The sequence below is a fragment of the Coregonus lavaretus genome (assembly GCF_964263955.1).
Source record: "Coregonus lavaretus genome assembly, chromosome: 4".
Lineage (NCBI taxonomy): Eukaryota > Metazoa > Chordata > Actinopteri > Salmoniformes > Salmonidae > Coregonus > Coregonus lavaretus.
Window position 1 is genome coordinate 1,149,864 of NC_139991.1, and position 18,348 is coordinate 1,168,211.

At 43.4% G+C, this 18,348-nt stretch overlaps 1 protein-coding gene across 1 annotated transcript in view; it reads left to right on the top strand.

Moving 5' to 3' along the window:
* LOC311128539 (transcription initiation factor TFIID subunit 4-like) overlaps positions 1-18,348 on the top strand; it is a gene marked incomplete at its 5' end in the record, with an annotated part of 93,060 nt that overhangs the window by 30,787 nt on the left and 43,925 nt on the right. The window contains 6 exons of the mRNA XM_084160730.1: positions 3,171-3,220; positions 4,664-4,822; positions 7,657-7,826; positions 10,737-10,867; positions 11,866-11,991; positions 15,244-15,300. Of these exons, the coding sequence (XP_084016856.1) occupies positions 3,171-3,220; positions 4,664-4,822; positions 7,657-7,826; positions 10,737-10,867; positions 11,866-11,991; positions 15,244-15,300 (693 nt within the window). The remainder of the gene's footprint in view (positions 1-3,170; positions 3,221-4,663; positions 4,823-7,656; positions 7,827-10,736; positions 10,868-11,865; positions 11,992-15,243; positions 15,301-18,348) is intronic.

The following is an 18,348-nucleotide window of genomic DNA, read 5'->3' on the forward strand; positions in this document are numbered from 1 at the left end:
CTCTTTGGTAGGAATGATGATAAACTACTAAAAGTTAAGCAGGAACAAGTCATTATTGAAACCATGTACATGGATAAACACTAGCTAATGACCCTTTTCAAAATAAAATGGCACAATGTAGTCTACACTTGTGTTTCCCCCCGTTAATATAGATGTTTATGGTTGCCCCCACCCTACCTCCAGGTTCTTGAGCTCGTTTCATCTTTGTAAAAAAATCTTCATGAAAAATGATCTTTACAATCTAACCTATAGGTATAGGTGCATATGTGTGTGTACATGCGTGATTGCACTCATATCTCTGTTTGTGTGTACGTGCGTATGTATGTACATTTTCCTGTCCTGCTAAGTATTCAAAATGTAACGAGTACTTTTGGGTGTCAGGGAAAATGTATGGAGTAAAAAGTACATTATTTTCTTTAGGAATGTAGGTGAGTGAAAGTTGTAAAAAGTACAGATCCCCCTCAAAAAATACTTAAGTAGTACTTCAAAATATTAGTACTTAGTTACTTTACACCACTGGCTCCGTGCCCATAGTAGTCTGGGTCACACAGGCCACCGGGTTCATGGTAATGGCCTCCCCTCCTGAGGGGAAAGTAGCTGCCCCGGGCCCTGATTGATAAACCAATAAATCTTTAGTGGCCTTGATAATTAAGCTGTCAGGCCTGCTTGTTACTGACAACCTTTTCCCTCTGGTGCTTCTGCCTCCGTGTTTACTCAAGCCACGCATTGCCTCCCTGCCCCAGCAGTGCACTATATTGGCTAACCATACAGTACATAGGCCACACACTTGTTTCATGTCAGCTCAATCAAATAGGTTAATACAGTGGGGAGAACAAGTATTTGATACACTGCCGATTTTGCAGGTTTTCCTACTTACAAAGCATGTAGAGGTCTGTCATTTTTATCATAGGTACACCTCAACTGTGAGAGATGGAATCTAAAACAAAAATCCAAAAAATCACATTGTATGATTTTTAAGTAATGAATTTGCATTTTATTGCATGACATAAGTATTTGATCACCTACCAACCAGTAAGAATTCCGGCTCTCACAGACCTGTTAGTTTTTCTTTAAGAAGCCCTCCTGTTCTCCACTCATTACCTGTATTAACTGCACCTGTTTGAACTCGTTACCTGTGTAAAAGACACTTGTCCACACACTCAATCAAACAGACTCCAACCTCTCCACAATGGCCAAGACCAGAGAGCTGTGTAAGGACATCAGGGATAAAATTGTAGACCTGCACAAGGCTGGCATGGGCTACAGGACAATAGGCAAGCAGCTTGGTGAGAAGGCAACAACTGTTGGCGCAATTATTAGAAAATTGAAGAAGTTCAAGATGACGGTCAATCACACTCGGTCTGGGGCTCCATGCAAGATCTCACCACGTGGGGCATCAATGATCATGAGGAAGGTGAGGGATCAGCCCAGAACTACACGGCAGGACCTGGTCAATGACCTGAAGAGAGCTGGGACCACAGTCTCAAAGAAAACCATTAGTAACACACTACGCCGTCATGGATTAAAATCCTGCATGGCACGCAAGGTCCCCCTGCTCAAGCCAGCACATGTCCAGGCCCGTCTGCAGCTTGCCAATGACCATCTGGATGATCCAGAGGAGGAATGGGAGAAGGTCATGTGGTCTGATGAGACAAAAATAGAGCTTTTTGGTCTAAACTCCACTCGCCATGTTTGGAGGAAGAAGAAGGATGAGTACAACCGCAAGAACACCATCCCAACCGTGAAGCATGGAGCTGGAAACATCATTCTTTGGGGATGCTTTTCTGCAAAGGGGACAGGACGACTGCACCGTATTGAGGGGAGGATGGATGGGGCCATGTATCGCGAGATCTTGGCCAACAACCTCCTTCCCTTAGTAAGAGCATTGAAGATGGGTCGTGGCTGGGTCTTCCAGCAAGACAACGAATCGAAACACACAGCCAGGGCAACTAAGGAGTGGCTCCGTAAGAAGCATCTCAAGGTCCTGGAGTGGCCTAGCCAGTCTCCAGACCTGAACCCAATAGAAAATCTTTGGAGAGAGCTGAAAGTCTGTATTGCCCAGCGACAGACCCGAAACCTGAAGGATCTGGAGAAGGTCTGTATGGAGGAGTGGGCCAAAATCCCTGCTGCAGTGTGTGCAAACCTGGTCAAGACCTACAGGAAACGTATGATCTCTGTAATTGCAAACAAAGGTTTCTGTACCAAATATTAAGTTCTGCTTTTCTGATGTATCAAATACTTATGTCATGCAATAAAATGCAAATGAATTACTTAAAAATCATACGATGTGATTTTCTGGATTTTTGTTTTAGATTCCGCCTCTCACAGTTGAAGTGTACCTATGATAAAAATTACAGACCTCTACATGCTTTGTAAGTAGGAAAACCTGCAAAATCGGCAGTGTATCAAATACTTGTTCTCCCCACTGTATATCGTCACCAGCATGCATTTAACCTCGTCCAGCAACACCCCCCCCTCTACTCTGCATGTTGACATGGATTGGGAATCCCTGTTTTCTGGCTGTGTAGTGTAGTAGTCCCTGGTAGGGCAGGGCTGTATCTAGCGCTATACTGTTCCCCTCCTGAGGACATAAGAGCATGTTGGAACAGAGCCCTGTGGCGAGTGTATATCCTCTCCCCTCAGAGCACTCTCAGCAACTCCCTCTCAGCACGGGTGGCAATAGTCCAGAAATGGGGAGGGATAAGGGAGTCTCCCCCCTCCTTAAAATAGTGATGATACTGAGATTGTACTGTAGGCATTTTTGTTTTTTTCTGTTTCCTGTGTTTGATCTTAAATACTCCCCCCTCCTTCCACTCCCCAGTGTTGTGCTATGTAGATTGTGTTTTGTGTAACATCAGATTTGTATTGTTTCCCTTTGTGAAGAATATAATGCAAGTGTTGAATAGCTAATTAGATAGGGGTTGAATAGACTATGATCTCAGAGATTCAGCTTATAACCAGTCAAACATGGTCCAAGTAGAATCAACTAGGCATAACCCCTCTAGTGTCTCCACCTTGACCATATGTCAATTTATGTATTTATGTATCTGTTGTGTTGTGCTCTGTTGTGATGTGTTGTGTTGTGATGTGCTGTGTTGTGCTGTGTTGTGCTGTGTTGTGCTCTGTTGTGATGTGTTGTGCTGTGTTGTGATGTGTTGTGTTGTGTTCAGACCACAGGGCTTGTGGGGTTCCCGGTGAGTTCAGAGTGTGCTCTGCTTTGGTGACCACAGACAGACAGACAGACTGACAGACAAGCAGCCACAGTGTAGTTTTACAGTGCTGAGTGGAAGCAGCTGGTCTCTCCCTCCTGCTTTCTGTAAACACCCAACATCCGCTTTAATCACACCCGGCCCTCAGCCCCCAGTTCTCAGCCATCTCAGACCTCAGCCCCCTCAGCCCAATGCCAGCGGTGAGCTCACCATCATTCCCCCAAATCCTCCTGCCCCTCCACTCTGTGTCTGGTCTGGGGCATACGTCCCTCCACCCCAGTCATCGTCTCCCCATCCAGCTCGTTCACGTCCAGTCCAGACCAGCCAGACACACAGAGAGGGAACGTGCTTAAACTACAGTACACTGACTTTGGTACATGTTGGCAGCAGTGAGCATTGTCTAAAGCGACAGGCTGTAGTGCACATTGAGGAACTAAGGAAGCTGCAGTGGCCTGTGCCTGTGTGTGTGACTGTGTGTGTGTCTCACTCACTGTGAGGTATGACTAGCTACATGGAGGGGTCTCAGGGATGTTAGCCACTCAGATGGCTCGGTTGACGACCCCTCCTTGGGCACAGGGGGCACTCTCTTGGGGGAGGTATCAGAGACAATCCCTGTCTAGCCCTGGATTCTGGATCTTCCCTGACTGGATGCCCCCATTCCACACACGCCACATGCAAACACATGCTCCTTCTAAATGGCAGAGCAATCCAACTCGCCACCTATGGCGTGCCCTCTCTCCCATCCAGGCTTGATATGGAAAGTACATGCATATGTATTCATATTGCTCTGGGTGTCATGGCCAGCAGCAAAATCATTGAGAGGCATCTATTCCTCCACAGTGGAACCTAATTACACCTCGCCTTTATTAGTGAGAGGAGAAGGTACTGTACATTCGTTCAGGAGTCTTTTTGTTGTTTTTGTGCATTTCATATCTAATTCCCTCCTTTTAATGTCAGCCGTGTCTTGCATTCCCATTTGATTGTAGCCCCCCACCCCAACACAGGATACATCTAGCTGTGCTATTAAGAAACAGGAATAATGGAGTTATTTGCATAGCAACATAGCATGACCATGTCCACTAGCTGTGTTGTGTAACTTTATGTGTTAATCATCATTACATGTGATGATTTATGTAAGGTATATTTATATAATGGATAATAAGGTTAGGAGGCCAGGGTGTTGGGTGTTGATGATGATGAAGATGACAGTGGTGAAGATGAAGGTGCATAGCCTACAGTAGGAGGGGAGATATATAATGATAACATACTGGAATCTCCTGTATCATCAAAGTGTTGTTGGGTAGATTCTACATGGAGGTTTATTATTATTATTAGACTCAGAGAGAGTAGGACTGGGACTGGCAGGGTGAGTAGAGGGTTAGTTACTCTAGTGAGATCTCTTGGTGCTGGGAGGAGCTCTAATCGTCTTTGTCAACCTCCTGCCGGGATGTCAGGACTCATATAGGTGCTCATGGCATTACAGAGGAACAGGAAGACATCAGCGGGGTGCGATGCCTGCCGCTGATGATGGCGATGTGTTCCCACACACGGGCGCCTGCCCGCGGCGGGCAGAGAGAGCAAGGCAGCATCAACGTGCATGGCCCCCGCAACACGTAACCTCTTGTCGGTCGGAACCGGCGGTGGCGGTGCGAACGCCAATTACTTTAGAGGGGAGGCAAAGGAACGGGCGAGGGAGGGTGTGAGCGGCTGCCCTGTGTGTGTTCTGTGGTTCTCTGTGCCCTCTGTCACCGCCACTCAGTGGTTCCGCCAGCCCAGTGGACAATGGAGGGAGGCAGTGTTTCCATGGCTGATCAGTTCAGGGCATTGCCAGCCACAGCACACTCCCCTGTTCTTGGTCCTTTATCCCCTGGTTACTGTTTATCTCAAACACAATATCTAATACATTTTACTGATCCAAACCTACGTATGAATTCAAAAAATACTAATATGTAAGAAAATGAACAATGTATTGAGAAGCCAGCCCGTGTTGTGAATCAAAATGGTGGTGGATATTTCCACTGGACTTGTACTGGAGGATATTGCTGTTCTCAGCAGAGTGGTCTGTAAACAGTGTTTGTTGATATTAGTATATTGCCAGATTCATCACACAGCAGCTCCAATCCTCCTGAGCATCCTTACCCAGCTCCCCACCATCCAAACATTGTCAATCCTACTACAGTGGGGGAAAAAGTATTTAGTCAGCCACCAATTGTGCAAGTTCTCCCACTTAAAAAGATGAGGTCCTCTGTAGCTCAGCTGGTAGAGCATGGCGCTTGTAACGCCAGGGTAGTGGGTTCGATCCCCGGGACCACCCATAAGTAAAAATGTATGCACACATGACTGTAAGTCGCTTTGGATAAAAGCGTCTGCTAAATGGTATATTATTATTATTATTATTATTATTATGAGAGAGGCCTGTAATTTTCATCATAGGTACACGTCAACTATGACAGACAAAATTAGATTTTTTTTTCCAGAAAATCACATTGTAGGATTTTTTATGAATTTATTTGCAAATTATGGTGGAAAATAAGTATTTGGTCAATAACAAAAGTTTCTCAATACTTTGTTATATACCCTTTGTTGGCAATGACACAGGTCAAACGTTTTCTGTAAGTCTTCACAAGGTTTTCACACACTGTTGCTGGTATTTTGGCCCATTCCTCCATGCAGATCTCCTCTAGAGCAGTGATGTTTTGGGGCTGTCGCTGGGCAACACGGACTTTCAACTCCCTCCAAAGATTTTATATGGGGTTGAGATCTGGAGACTTGCTAGACCACTCCAGGACCTTGAAATGCTTCTTACGAAGCCACTCCTTCGTTGCCCGGGCGGTGTGTTTGGGATCATTGTCATGCTGAAAGACCCAGCCACGTTTCATCTTCAATGCCCTTGCTGATGGAAGGAGGTTTTCACTCAAAATCTCACGATACATGGCCCCATTCATTCTTTCCTTTACACGGATCAGTCGTCCTGGTCCCTTTGCAGAAAAACAGCCCCAAAGCATGATGTTTCCACCCCCATGCTTCACAGTAGGTATGGTGTTCTTTGGATGCAACTCAGCATTCTTTGTCCTCCAAACACGACGAGTTGAGTTTTGACCAAAAAGTTATATTTTGGTTTCATCTGACCGTATGACATTCTCCCAATCCTCTTCTGGATCATCCAAATGCACTCTAGCAAACTTCAGACGGGCCTGGACATGTACTGGCTTAAGCAGGGGGACACGTCTGGCACTGCAGGATTTGAGTCCCTGGCGGCGTAGTGTGTTACTGATGGTAGGCTTTGTTACTTTGGTCCCAGCTCTCTGCAGGTCATTCACTAGGTCCCCCCGTGTGGTTCTGGGATTTTTGCTCACCGTTCTTGTGATCATTTTGACCCCACGGGGTGAGATCTTGCGTGGAGCCCCAGATCGAGGGAGATTATCAGTGGTCTTGTATGTCTTCCATTTCCTAATAATTGCTCCCACAGTTGATTTCTTCAAACCAAGCTGCTTACCTATTGCAGATTCAGTCTTCCCAGCCTGGTGCAGGTCTACAATTTTGTTTCTGGTGTCCTTTGACAGCTCTTTGGTCTTGGCCATAGTGGAGTTTGGAGTGTGACTGTTTGAGGTTGTGGACAGGTGTCTTTTATACTGATAACAAGTTCAAACAGGTGCCATTAATACAGGTAACGAGTGGAGGACAGAGGAGCCTCTTAAAGAAGAAGTTACAGGTCTGTGAGAGCCAGAAATCCTGCTTGTTTGTAGGTGACAAAATACTTATTTTCCACCATAATTTGCAAATAAATTCATTAAAAATCCTACAATGTGATTTTCTGGATTTCTTTTCTCTATTTGTCTGTCATAGTTGACGTGTACCTATGATGAAAATTACAGGCCTCTCTCATCTTTTTAAGTGGGAGAACTAGCACAATTGGTGGCTGACTAAATACTTTTTTCCCCACTGTATATGCTGACTCTGGATGGAATAAAACCTATTAAAATAGTGTATTATTATGACCAACTTATACACTGAATCAACATCATAACAATGCAAGTGCATACACTACATTCCTTGTACGATTGTACCTTGAATGAAATGAGAAAATCTGAGTCAGTTTTACACAGGAACAGCTCTGTAATTGTCTATAGGGACATGCAAACTAATACTGTAAAAAGGAGCCATATATTATTGTTTTACACAGACATTGTTGTAAGAGCTAATGTACAGATGTAGGATCTTAATTTGAGCCAGTTTGCTACAGCAGGAAAAAAGTCCTGCAGCAACAGAAAATGTGAATTATTATGTGGATTATAATTCATTTACATGTTTGTAGGTGTTGATACATTTTTCATTAGGGCAAATCAAGTCTGACATTTCTAAGTGGAAATGTCAACATTAGAAGCCTTTTAAAAACTACATCTGTAGAGCCCTTAATGAAATAAATCCTCCATCTATTTGTTTCCAGGGATGATGATGACATTAACGATGTGGCGTCCATGGCGGGGGTGAACCTGACTGAAGAGAGCGCTCGTATCCTGGCCACCAACTCTGAGCTGGTGGGAACACACATCCGCTCCTGTAAAGATGAGGCCTTCCTTCCCCCGGGCCTGTTACACAGGCGCATCCTGGAGACAGGTACGGACAGTACACTACTACAGTACATTATAGTACACGATGACACCCTCACTAGAGAAACCTCTAAATACTACCCATATAGTGTATGATAATGAGGCCTTGTTCACAGCAATAGAACAATAGAAGTTGCATACACAGTAAGTCTTTAAAGTCATTAAATTATAGAGAATTGAAGTGGAGTCATGTACTGTATCATTGTCTTCACGGTTAGCATTATCGCCAGTTCCATAATAACAATTCCATAATCATAATCATCAAGTGTTGCCAATGACGCTGATCTTCATTTTTATCATAGTGATTATTATCTTCAGATTTATCTTGAATTTATTCATTTGCTTCTGAACATGTGTACCAAACAGAATCATGTTCCTTCAAACTTGTGCTGGTTTAGAAAATATAGGCCAGACCCCTGTCTGTGTGTGTGATGAAATCTATCTGTTAGCGTTGTGTTTTCTTTCATTCTCCTTGTTGTTTCTGCATCTGTAGTGTCATCACTAAAGACAGACAGTTTGATTTACTTCCCCTGATGGGATGTTGCAGGCCAGGTCGGAGCAGACCCTCCTTTCTGGACTCCCTCATTTTAAACTTGGTGCACTAAACAGTTCTTTCACCTCCTTTAATGAATTCTTCAGTGGCTGTCTGAACTTACTAGACCCCAGGCCCTGACATAAATACTTTATAGGGCTGTCTTTTGAAGGCTGCTTGTCAGATTGTCCTGTGGACTGAAGGAAGAGAGTTCAGAGTTACAAGACTTGATTTTGTTCTTCTTCTGTCTTTTGATTGGAGCTCCACATACAGATACTGTCCTATTTGCGAATGTGAGTTGACACACGGACCAGTGGAATCAGCCTCTGTTTATATTAGAATTTATTTGAGGGTTTACCATGTGATAGACTAGTATCTACAATGTAGTGGCCTCTTGTTAGGCATATTCAATGGTGGCACTGGTAAATGGCACTTTGTTACACTTCAGGCCTTTTTGCACTGTGTCGGAAATGTCTAAGCCTAATGTGTGAAAGTGCAATTCAATAATATTACCATAAACAACTAAGTCTTGAATACACGTTGCATTAAAAATCACACAGTAGAATAGAATTCAAACACAACGGGGAGTTTTAGTGCTTAGACGTTTCTTCTTGTTTTACCTCAATTAAGTATCCAAGGTGACGGTGGCAATGAGGCCCAGAGGTCATGTGCTGTTATACGGTACCTTGGTGAGGTTGTTATCCCGTCGCCTTGGGGAAGAGGGGGTTAAAAATGTAAATCTTGCTCTGGGGGCTTGGTGCTGTGCGGGGGTGGGTGGGTGGGAGGCCATGGCGCCCCCTGCTGGGGAAGTGGCACTTGGGCGGCTTTGTTGTGTCAGTGATGGGCTGTGGAGAACTCTCAGCTGGCAGCAGAACCAAGGGAGGCTCCCCAGCCTGCCAACTCGGCTCAATCAGAGGCTAGTGGGGACGTGGTCCTCCTCACACAATGGTACACAGCCCTGACTCACCCCTCTGCTTCATGCTGCCTTCTCTGCTCTCTGCTGCCTCCACTGGACAGGGAGATGTACAGCGGGGCAGGGTAGATTCAGACCCAGTGAGGACCAGGGAACCCTGTGTCTTTCAGAATGTCCACACAGATTGGGAGGAGAGGAGCTTGTTTCTCTCTCCCTGTTTCTTTCATTCATTCTTTCTTTCTTTCTCATTTTTTCTCTTTCTGTCTTCCCATATCTCTCTCTCCTCTCACCCCCCTCCTCTCTTTCTATCTCTCTTCTCTCTCCAAATCATTCTTCAGGCTTGTCCTTGAGCCGTGGGCCAGTTTCATTTGTGAAACTGCAAACAGCAACTCCCTCCTGACTCCCAGGGCCTAGAACATACGCACAGCTGGAGTTCTCTAGAATAGCCTCTCAAAGTAAATGATAGTGCACTGGTACCTCAGAGGTCCAATTCTGCAGAGACACATACACAAGCACGCAACTCCAAAGAGACTCACTCGTGTTCAGTGCAGAAAGTTCACTTTTCTCTTTTTAAGGGCAGATGAGATGACAATAGTAAAAAATAAAGCCTGTTAAGGTGGTTGGAAACGAACACTAAAGCAATTCAATGCTGTTTAGACTCTCCTATAGTCCTAAGCCAGGTGCTGGTGTGGACTACGTTACAAATTGAGGAATGTATTTCTTTCATAGAGAACTTGGCTTTCTTTGTCTCGGTCCCTTAAAGATCTAATTTTGTAGGAGAGTGGAAGCCTTTAGTATTTTACCTTTTGACATCGCTTACGACCCAGAGAAAATGTTTTTGTATTTTCACACTAATTATCAGGCTTATACGGATCTCGATCCTTTCAAGATGTTAGACCGGGAAAAGGTGTATGTACAGTACGGCTGATTTAAATAATTGGTGTCGTTTACTTAAAAGTGTACCAGAGAGAACATTCTGCATATTAAAAAGGAAGAAAAACAGATCCTAACCTCCTAAACTCTGTCCTCTGAATTATGACATCAGAAACTGTTTACTGCCAGGAAACTAGTCTAAATAAAATTATCATTTAAAGTTAAGGTTGGCCAATGTTGTTTACAGCTACACACGAAAGACTGCAGAGTAAGAGCCTGGTAATTCATACTTGGATACTATTCTGAACATGGCACTAGAACTGTGAAACGTCTAGAAAGAGATTCATCATATGAAACGAATACCTTTTTCACACTATTGTCCTGACCTAAACCAAACTGTCCTGGTTCAGATGTTTTTCTTTGTCCTTTTTAACATGGTTCCAGCAACTATGGTGGATGTGTAACCAGGCCAGCTCATTACAGCTTGGTTTGGTTCGGCTCAGCTTGGTTCAGTAGTATGAAAAGCCTTTTCGGACTAGGATTTGGGGAGATCAGCGTATATTAATGTTGGAGTCCTTCTGTCTGTGTGTGACCCTCAGCTAAGAGGTTTGGAGTGTCAGAGGTACCTTTGGAGGCTGTCACCTTCATCTCCCACGCCACCCAGTCCCGACTTCGCACTGTGCTAGAGAAGGTCTCCTCCATCGCACAGCACAGGATGGATGGCTGTAAAGTAAGTAGTCGTGCCAGAGACAGACATACCTATGAGGAGGTGGGCGCTTTTTACACTTAAGTGATAAACACGATAGCATAGTTTCCACAGAAACATATTTTTCAAAACTTTGAAAAATACCTGATAGATCTTTTTCAGGCCTCTGTCTGACACACCAACATTGGTGACATAAACATTTAGCCTTGAATATAGCAATGTAACCACATTTAATTGGTTTACAATAAAGTCAATTCAATTCTGCTCCTTGTAAAAGAATGAAAGCAAAAAACATAGCAACTTTGAAAAGCTGTTTTCCTGTGTGTATGTGAGGCAGAGGAGCGGTGGGGTGGTGGTGCTACAGCTGTCCCTGTCTTGTTTTGCCTTTTTTGCGGTTTGTAAATGAGGCGTGTTAAAAGCGTGAAGTCTCCTCGTCTCTGTGAAGCCACTCTGTTGACATCAGCGAAAAAACCAACCGGGCGGGCGGCCTGGAAGAGAGCGCACGACTGAGTTACGGAAGAGGAGAGGAGTGCAGGCTCAGCTCTGAACAAAGGCGGGAGGAAGGATGAGAGAGTGGTGACAAGCCCTCAGATGTCACTCCACTCTGTGCTCTGCTCTGCACCCAGCTCCTCACATCGCCACAGAGAGAGAGATAGAGTGAGAGAAACTGATAAAGGGTGTTGGGGGAGAACAGAGAGACAGACAACACACAGGGAATAAACAATTGTCATATTAACTTTTTGATGACCCACAAACTTTGTTTTCCTTCTGAAACTTGTCTCATCTTCCCGTCTCCCAAGTGCAGCACAACATATTTAACACAACGAGAAGCGGTGATGCATGTAAACAAAGAAAAGTTGTGATTAGTTATCCAAACTGGTGGTTGAGCGAGACGAGGTGTCGAAAGTTGGAATAGTATGTTTATCCAAACGTGTGGTTAATATGAGATCTTCTAAGGATCTTAAGTTATTTTACATCCACACTCGCTCTCTCTCTCTCTTTCTCCCCCTCTGTCTCTGCAGGATGAGGAATGGTATGAGCAGTCGGCAGACGTGCGGTCGCAGCTAAAGTTCTTTGAGCAGCTGGAGAGGATCGAGAAGCAGAGGAAGGATGAACAGGAGAGAGAGATCCTACTGAAAGCAGCTAAAGTAAGTCCTAGTCACCTTCTTGTTATAAAGACATATATCCCTTTTAGTTACAACCACACAGTCAAGGAAGTGTTTTCACATTCAAACCTGATCTTTAGCCCAATTTAGCAATACCCTGAAATCTTACCAGTTTCAGTTAGCCCATTTCCAATCCTGCCCAATGCACCATGAAGGCCAGTGTAGGGACTGTAGCTCTGTTGCTGTGGTGTGGGTTACTAGTGTGTAAGGTAGTGTGTAAGGTAGTGTGTAAGGTAGTGTGTAAGGTAGTGTGTAGCTGTGCTGTTGTGTGTGTTACTAGTGTGTAAGGTAGTGTGTAAGGTAGTGTGTAGCTGTGCTGTTGTTTGTGTTACTAGTGTGTAAGGTAGTGTGTAGCTGTGTTGTGGTGTGTGTTCCTTGTCAGTGTCTAGGGCAGTGTGTTGTGTTCTCTGTTCCTGCCCAGGCCCAAGCTAACAGATGAAACCGAGTGCGCCCTCCGTAGAGTGACCTCAGTGTGTCCTCCCGTCCCTCCCACCCCCTCGCTCTAGGGCTCCTTTGTCCTCTCATTGTCCCCAAACACAACAAGCAGAGGAACCACTGTGGACCTCTATACACTCCTCTGATCTGATCCTCCTCACATACCCCCTGACACGCCCAGAGCTAAGAGCGTGTCGTTTCAGCCATCTCAGTACTCAGGAGAACCAGCTTCAACAGTAGTGGGCTGGGGAGCCTCAGAGAGCCTTACAGAGTCTCAGAACGGATGACTTGCATCTAGGCAGTCTCTGCACACTCATGTGTGTCAATCCATTCACACTCTGGTCTAAACACTTCTTGCACACACTTAACTTGTATAAGATTGTAAAATGACTTGTATAAGTTCTCACATACTTCATACAATCTATCAAAGAAGACAAGTACATAATTCATTAGACATACAGTATGATGCAAAGGTTGAAATACTGTCACCACCAATAGAATGTGTTTTGAAGTGAAATGCCCACGGTGAAACATTAGAGAGAAGCTTGGTTAATTTAATACATTATCGGGACCATGTCCCATAGTTGATTGCATTACCACCTCGCCGTGTTAACAGCATTGTCATGCAGGACATTAGAAGCAGTCAGACTGATGAACACTGACCTGCCTTCCCTCTGTTAGAGTTGGTAGGAAACTACTGCCGACAGCAAAGCTGTTAAGCACCAAGCTTTATTTTGTTATTTTGAAAAATATGTCATTTACATTGACATTTAGTCATTTAGCAGACGCTCTTATCCAGAGCGACTTACAGTTAGTGAATACATTTTTTTTTTTTTATACTGGCCCCCCGTGGGAATCGAACCCACAACCCTGGCATTGCAAACGCAATGCTCTATCAACTGAGCTACATCCCTGCTGGCCATTCCCTCCCCTACCCTGGACCAATTGTGCGCCGCCCATGAGTCTCCCGGTCGCGGCCGGCTGCGACAGAGCCTGGATTCGAACCAGGATCTCTAGTGGCACAGTTAGCACTGCGATGCAGTGCCTTAGACCACTGCGCCACTCAGGAGGCTAGCGGCCTAACTATACGTGTCTTTAGAAGGACTATATGACAATACGTTTTACTGGACATCAGTTTATCACACCTAAAAAAATCTAACTAATATGCAATATGTGTTGTCTGGGCTCAATATTATGTCATAGGATGGTTTTGTGGCATATTAATTAATCTGACGCTTGTCTTGTCTAATAAATCCCATTGTGATCCCATTTTCACTATACACCTCCTACAGTATATTTCTGTGTCTACCTGCTGTATTCAAACAGTAGTGCAGGTAGATCCAGCATCCAGCCACTGTACTGTTATGCACCCTTTGTTATCTCCTGTCCCCTTCCCTTTCTAGAGAGAGAGCTCATAATGAGCTGACAGAGGAGATGTAAAGCATGTCAGTGGCACCATGGCCCTTTGTAAACAGTCCATCTGTGTCCCTGTTTTCTCCCCCCAGACTGGCTCCCTTTATAATTTGACCTCTTAAATAAGAACCTACTAAAATAATCACCTCCTCCACTCCCACTCCTCCGTCCATTTAAAATATGACTCAAGTCTTCAGGGATGCTCCGGCCGACTGGAGGGCAAATGCATTAGTTTTAGTTGAGATACCGACCAGTAGGTGAAACGCCTGATATATTTAAAGCCAATTAGCAAGGAGTAGGGCAAGACGACTGCCTCTGTTCATGAGATAGTGAGGGAAGGAGGGAGGGAGGGAGGGAGGGAGGGAGGGAGCCAGGGCACGGGTAGCTACACTCTTGCTTTCCAGCACCACTGAAGGCAAATAGCGTTTGATTGCTTATAGTAGAAGAGCATCACATTCAGAGATATTAATGAAGTAGTCTCTAACACCACCGGGATGACCATGCTCTTAGAGAGCCAATGTTAAAGACACATTGGACCGTTACTAGTCATATCCCTAACCTTCATTCAAGCTAAATGAATTGATGCTAGTTAAACAGGAAGTACATTTTTTATAGAATTATTCCCATTGCTATGGCACTGTTGGCTGCCTGTATTACCATAGCATAGACGAAGACCTACGGGTCAAAACGTTGTACAATAAATCTGCGAGAGCATTCAACAGTGTATCTATCTTTCTTTCATAGATTGATAGGAAATGTACATAGCCTCTCTGATAGCTACAGTAGGCTAGTACTGTGATAGTGTGGTGATCTGGCAGGGTGCCACTAACAGTGAGCCTTTAGAAGAGTCCCTGTATGGTTAAATAGAAGCCCTGTGGTTAACATCTCACACAGACAGGTACAAGCAGCACAGGCAGCTCAGCTCTCACTGACTAATTACAGTGGAGCTCCAGTACTGTGGACTCTGGTCCTGACTCTACAGAGATACGCATACACACACACACACACACACAAACACACACGCAGCAGTGGCACCGGAAACAAAAGAGGGACAGACAGACAGAGTGCCAGTGCCTGTGACTTTCTGAGTTTGAGCACATTCTCCCAGCCCTGTGTGCTCTGCTGGCTCGCACAGAATTTTTAATAACCTCCTTTGATTAGAATCTCCCTCCAGCAGCTTATTTACGGCGGGATTTGGCGCAGGTTTAAAGGGCACTGGCCCCAGGCGCTCAATTGCACTTCTATGAATCCGAATACGATGTCCTTGACACCTTGTATCCTGTTCCCATTTTGTACTATTTTTGTGCTGGCTGCAACAGATGAGGGGGTCCTTAAACCAGCTGTTAACCTGTGTCCCCCCCCCCCCCCCCCTCCTTAACTCTGCAGAGTCGCTCCAGGCAAGAGGACCCAGAGCAGGCTCGGCTGAAACAGAAAGCTAAGGAGGTAAGCGCTGTGCTGGAGATCATTACCCTTGACATTTTCCCAAGACTTCAACATATAAATGTTTCATGCCTCGCTACATATGTAATTCCATTTAAAGGTCTGACTTAAAAAGTTGTAGGAATTATTTGTGCTGATTGATGTCCGCCTCGTTTGGAAAAGTGGTTTCTATAGAACAGAGACACCACACCAAATATCCTATTTTCTCCTCTCTCTCTCTTTTCTGGCTCCCGATAACATTTTGGAGACTGCTGTTCATTGTGCATGGCTCTTTCAAAGAGATAGATTGGGGGAGCCTATTGGTGTTGTGAGTACAGGTTTCATATTCACCATAGCACTTTCCGTAGAGCCATTTGCATTGTAAAGGCTGATAGAAATAGGTTTACTGTCCCAGTTATATATACATTTTAGTTCAAAACAATGAAATGGCTTTGGCACTGTAGGTGCACAAATGGGAAATATCGAAAATAAAGTAGGAAGCGACTGTGCTTATTTGTTAAATTGAGTTGTTTTAGTCCCCCAATTTTATAAATAAATAAAAACGTATATATGGTGATCATGTGACTCCCCAGTGGATAAAAAAAATAAAAGTAGACCACTCTTCTTCTTTGCGGTTTGTTAACTTAGTTAAATAGTTTGGAGACGCTGAAAGTTGGTATGTGTTTATGTTAATCGAAACCTGATGTACTGAAGTATGTTGAAACCAGAAGAGCAAATAATGACTTGTGATTATTGAAAGGAAGAGTAGGAGAATCAACACTGTACACCTGCAGTGTCTTCAGAAAGTATTCATACCCCTTGACTTATTCCACATTTTGTTCTTACAGCCTGAATTCAAAATGGATTAAATAGATTTTTTTTCTCATCCATCTACACACAATACCCAATAATAACACACAATACACAATACCCAATGCAAATTTATTGAAAATTAAATACAGAAATATGTCATTTACATAAGTATTCACACCCATGAGTCAATACATTGTAGAAGCACCTTTCGCAGCGATTACAGCTGTGAGTCTTTCTGGGGAAGTCTCTAAGAGCTTTCCACACCTGGATTGTGCAACATTTTCTCATTATTATTTTCAAAATTCTTCAAGCTCTGTCAAATTGGTTATCGATCATTGCTAGAGAACCATTTTCAAGTCTTGCCATATATTTTCAAGTTTATTTAAGTCAAAACTTTAACTCGGCCACTCATTCACTGTCTTATTGGTAAGCAACTCTAGTGTATATTTGGCCTTGTGTTTTACATTATTGGCCTGCTGAAAGGTGAATTCGTCTCCCAGTGTTTGGTGGAAAGCAAACTGAAGCAGGTTTTCTCCTAGGATGTTGCCTGTGCTTAACTCCATTTCATTTTCTTTCAAAAGTTAGTTGAATTTCCAATGTTTTATCACTATGCTTTCAACCATCTAAAAACACAAGCAAATTCCAATGGAAAAACTTATTTTTGGTTTAGTTGTTAGCCAAATGTACAGTATATCACTGCGCTTTCAACCATTTAAAACCACAGCAAAGTTCAAAAGGGAATACAATGTCAGATATTTTGTTTTGTATTAATATAACAGATGAATGTGTTATCACTGTGCTTCATTTAATAGCAGAACCAACCGACATGGACTGCAGTTGAGATTACATAAAACATGGTGCAAGTGATCAATGCCGTTTGAGATGTTGCGCAGATTATTACAGCAATTGTAAAGATCTCCACAAACCTGTGACGACATATGCATGCCATGCTATTTTCAGGTCTTGCCATAGATTTTCAAGTAGATTTAAGTCAAAACATTAACTCGGCCACTCATTCACTGTCGTCTTGGTAAGCACCTCCAGTGTAGATTTGGCCTTGTGTTTAGGTTATTGTCCTGCTGAAAGGTGAATTCATCTCCCAGTGTCTGGTGGAAAGCAGACTGAACCAGGTTTTTCTCTAGGATTTTGCCTGTGCTTAGCGCCATTTCATTTATTTTTTGTCCTGAAAAACTCACCAGTCTTTAACCATTACGAACATACCCATAAAATGATGCAGCCACCACTATGCTTGAAAATATGGAGAGTGGTACTCAGAAATGTGTTGTATTGGATTTGCCCCAAACATAACATTTTGTATTCAGGACAAAAAGTTAATTGCTTTGCCACATTTTTTGCAGTATTACTTTAGTGCCTTGTTGCAAACAGGATGCATGTTTTGGAATATTTGTATTATGTACAGGCTTCCTTCTTTTCACTCTGTCAATTAGGTTAGTATTGAGGAGTAACTACAATGTTGTTGATTCATCCTCAGCTTTCTCCTATCACAGACATTAAACTCTGTAACTGTTTTAAAGTCACCATTTGCCTCATGGTGAAATCCCTGATTGGTTTCCTTCCTCTCTGGCAACTGAGTTAGGAAGGAAGCCTGTATCTTTGTAGTGACTGGGTGTATTGATACACCATCCAAAGTGTAATTAATAACTTCACCATGCTCAAAGGGATATTCAATGTCTGCTTTTTTTAATTTTTTTTGTTTCTTTGCTAGGCATTGGAAAACCTCCCTGGTCTTTGTGGTTGAATCTGTGTATGAAATGCACCGCTTGACTGAGGGACCTTACAGATAATTATAAGTGTGAGGTACAGAGATGAGGTAGTCATTCCAAAATCATGTTAAACACTATTATTGCACAAAGAGTGAGTCCATGCAATGTTTACTCCTGAATTTATTTAGGCTTGCCATAACGAAAGGGTTGAATACTTATTGACTCAAGACATTTCAGCTTTTTATTTAAAATTAATTTGTAAAAGATTGTGAAAACATAATTACACTTTCACATTATTATTATTATGGGGTATCGTGTGTAGGTCAGTGACCAAAAAAATCTCAATTTAATATATTTTAAATTTAGACTGTAACACAACAGAATCTGGAATAAGTCAAGGGGTGTGAATACTTTCTGAAGGCACGGTAGACCATGGTAGATCTCTAGCAACATAGATCTGCTTAGCCACATTCCAGTTCTATGTCCATACTGTATACCACTTAGTATGAAGCAATGTATTGGACATGTATTCCAA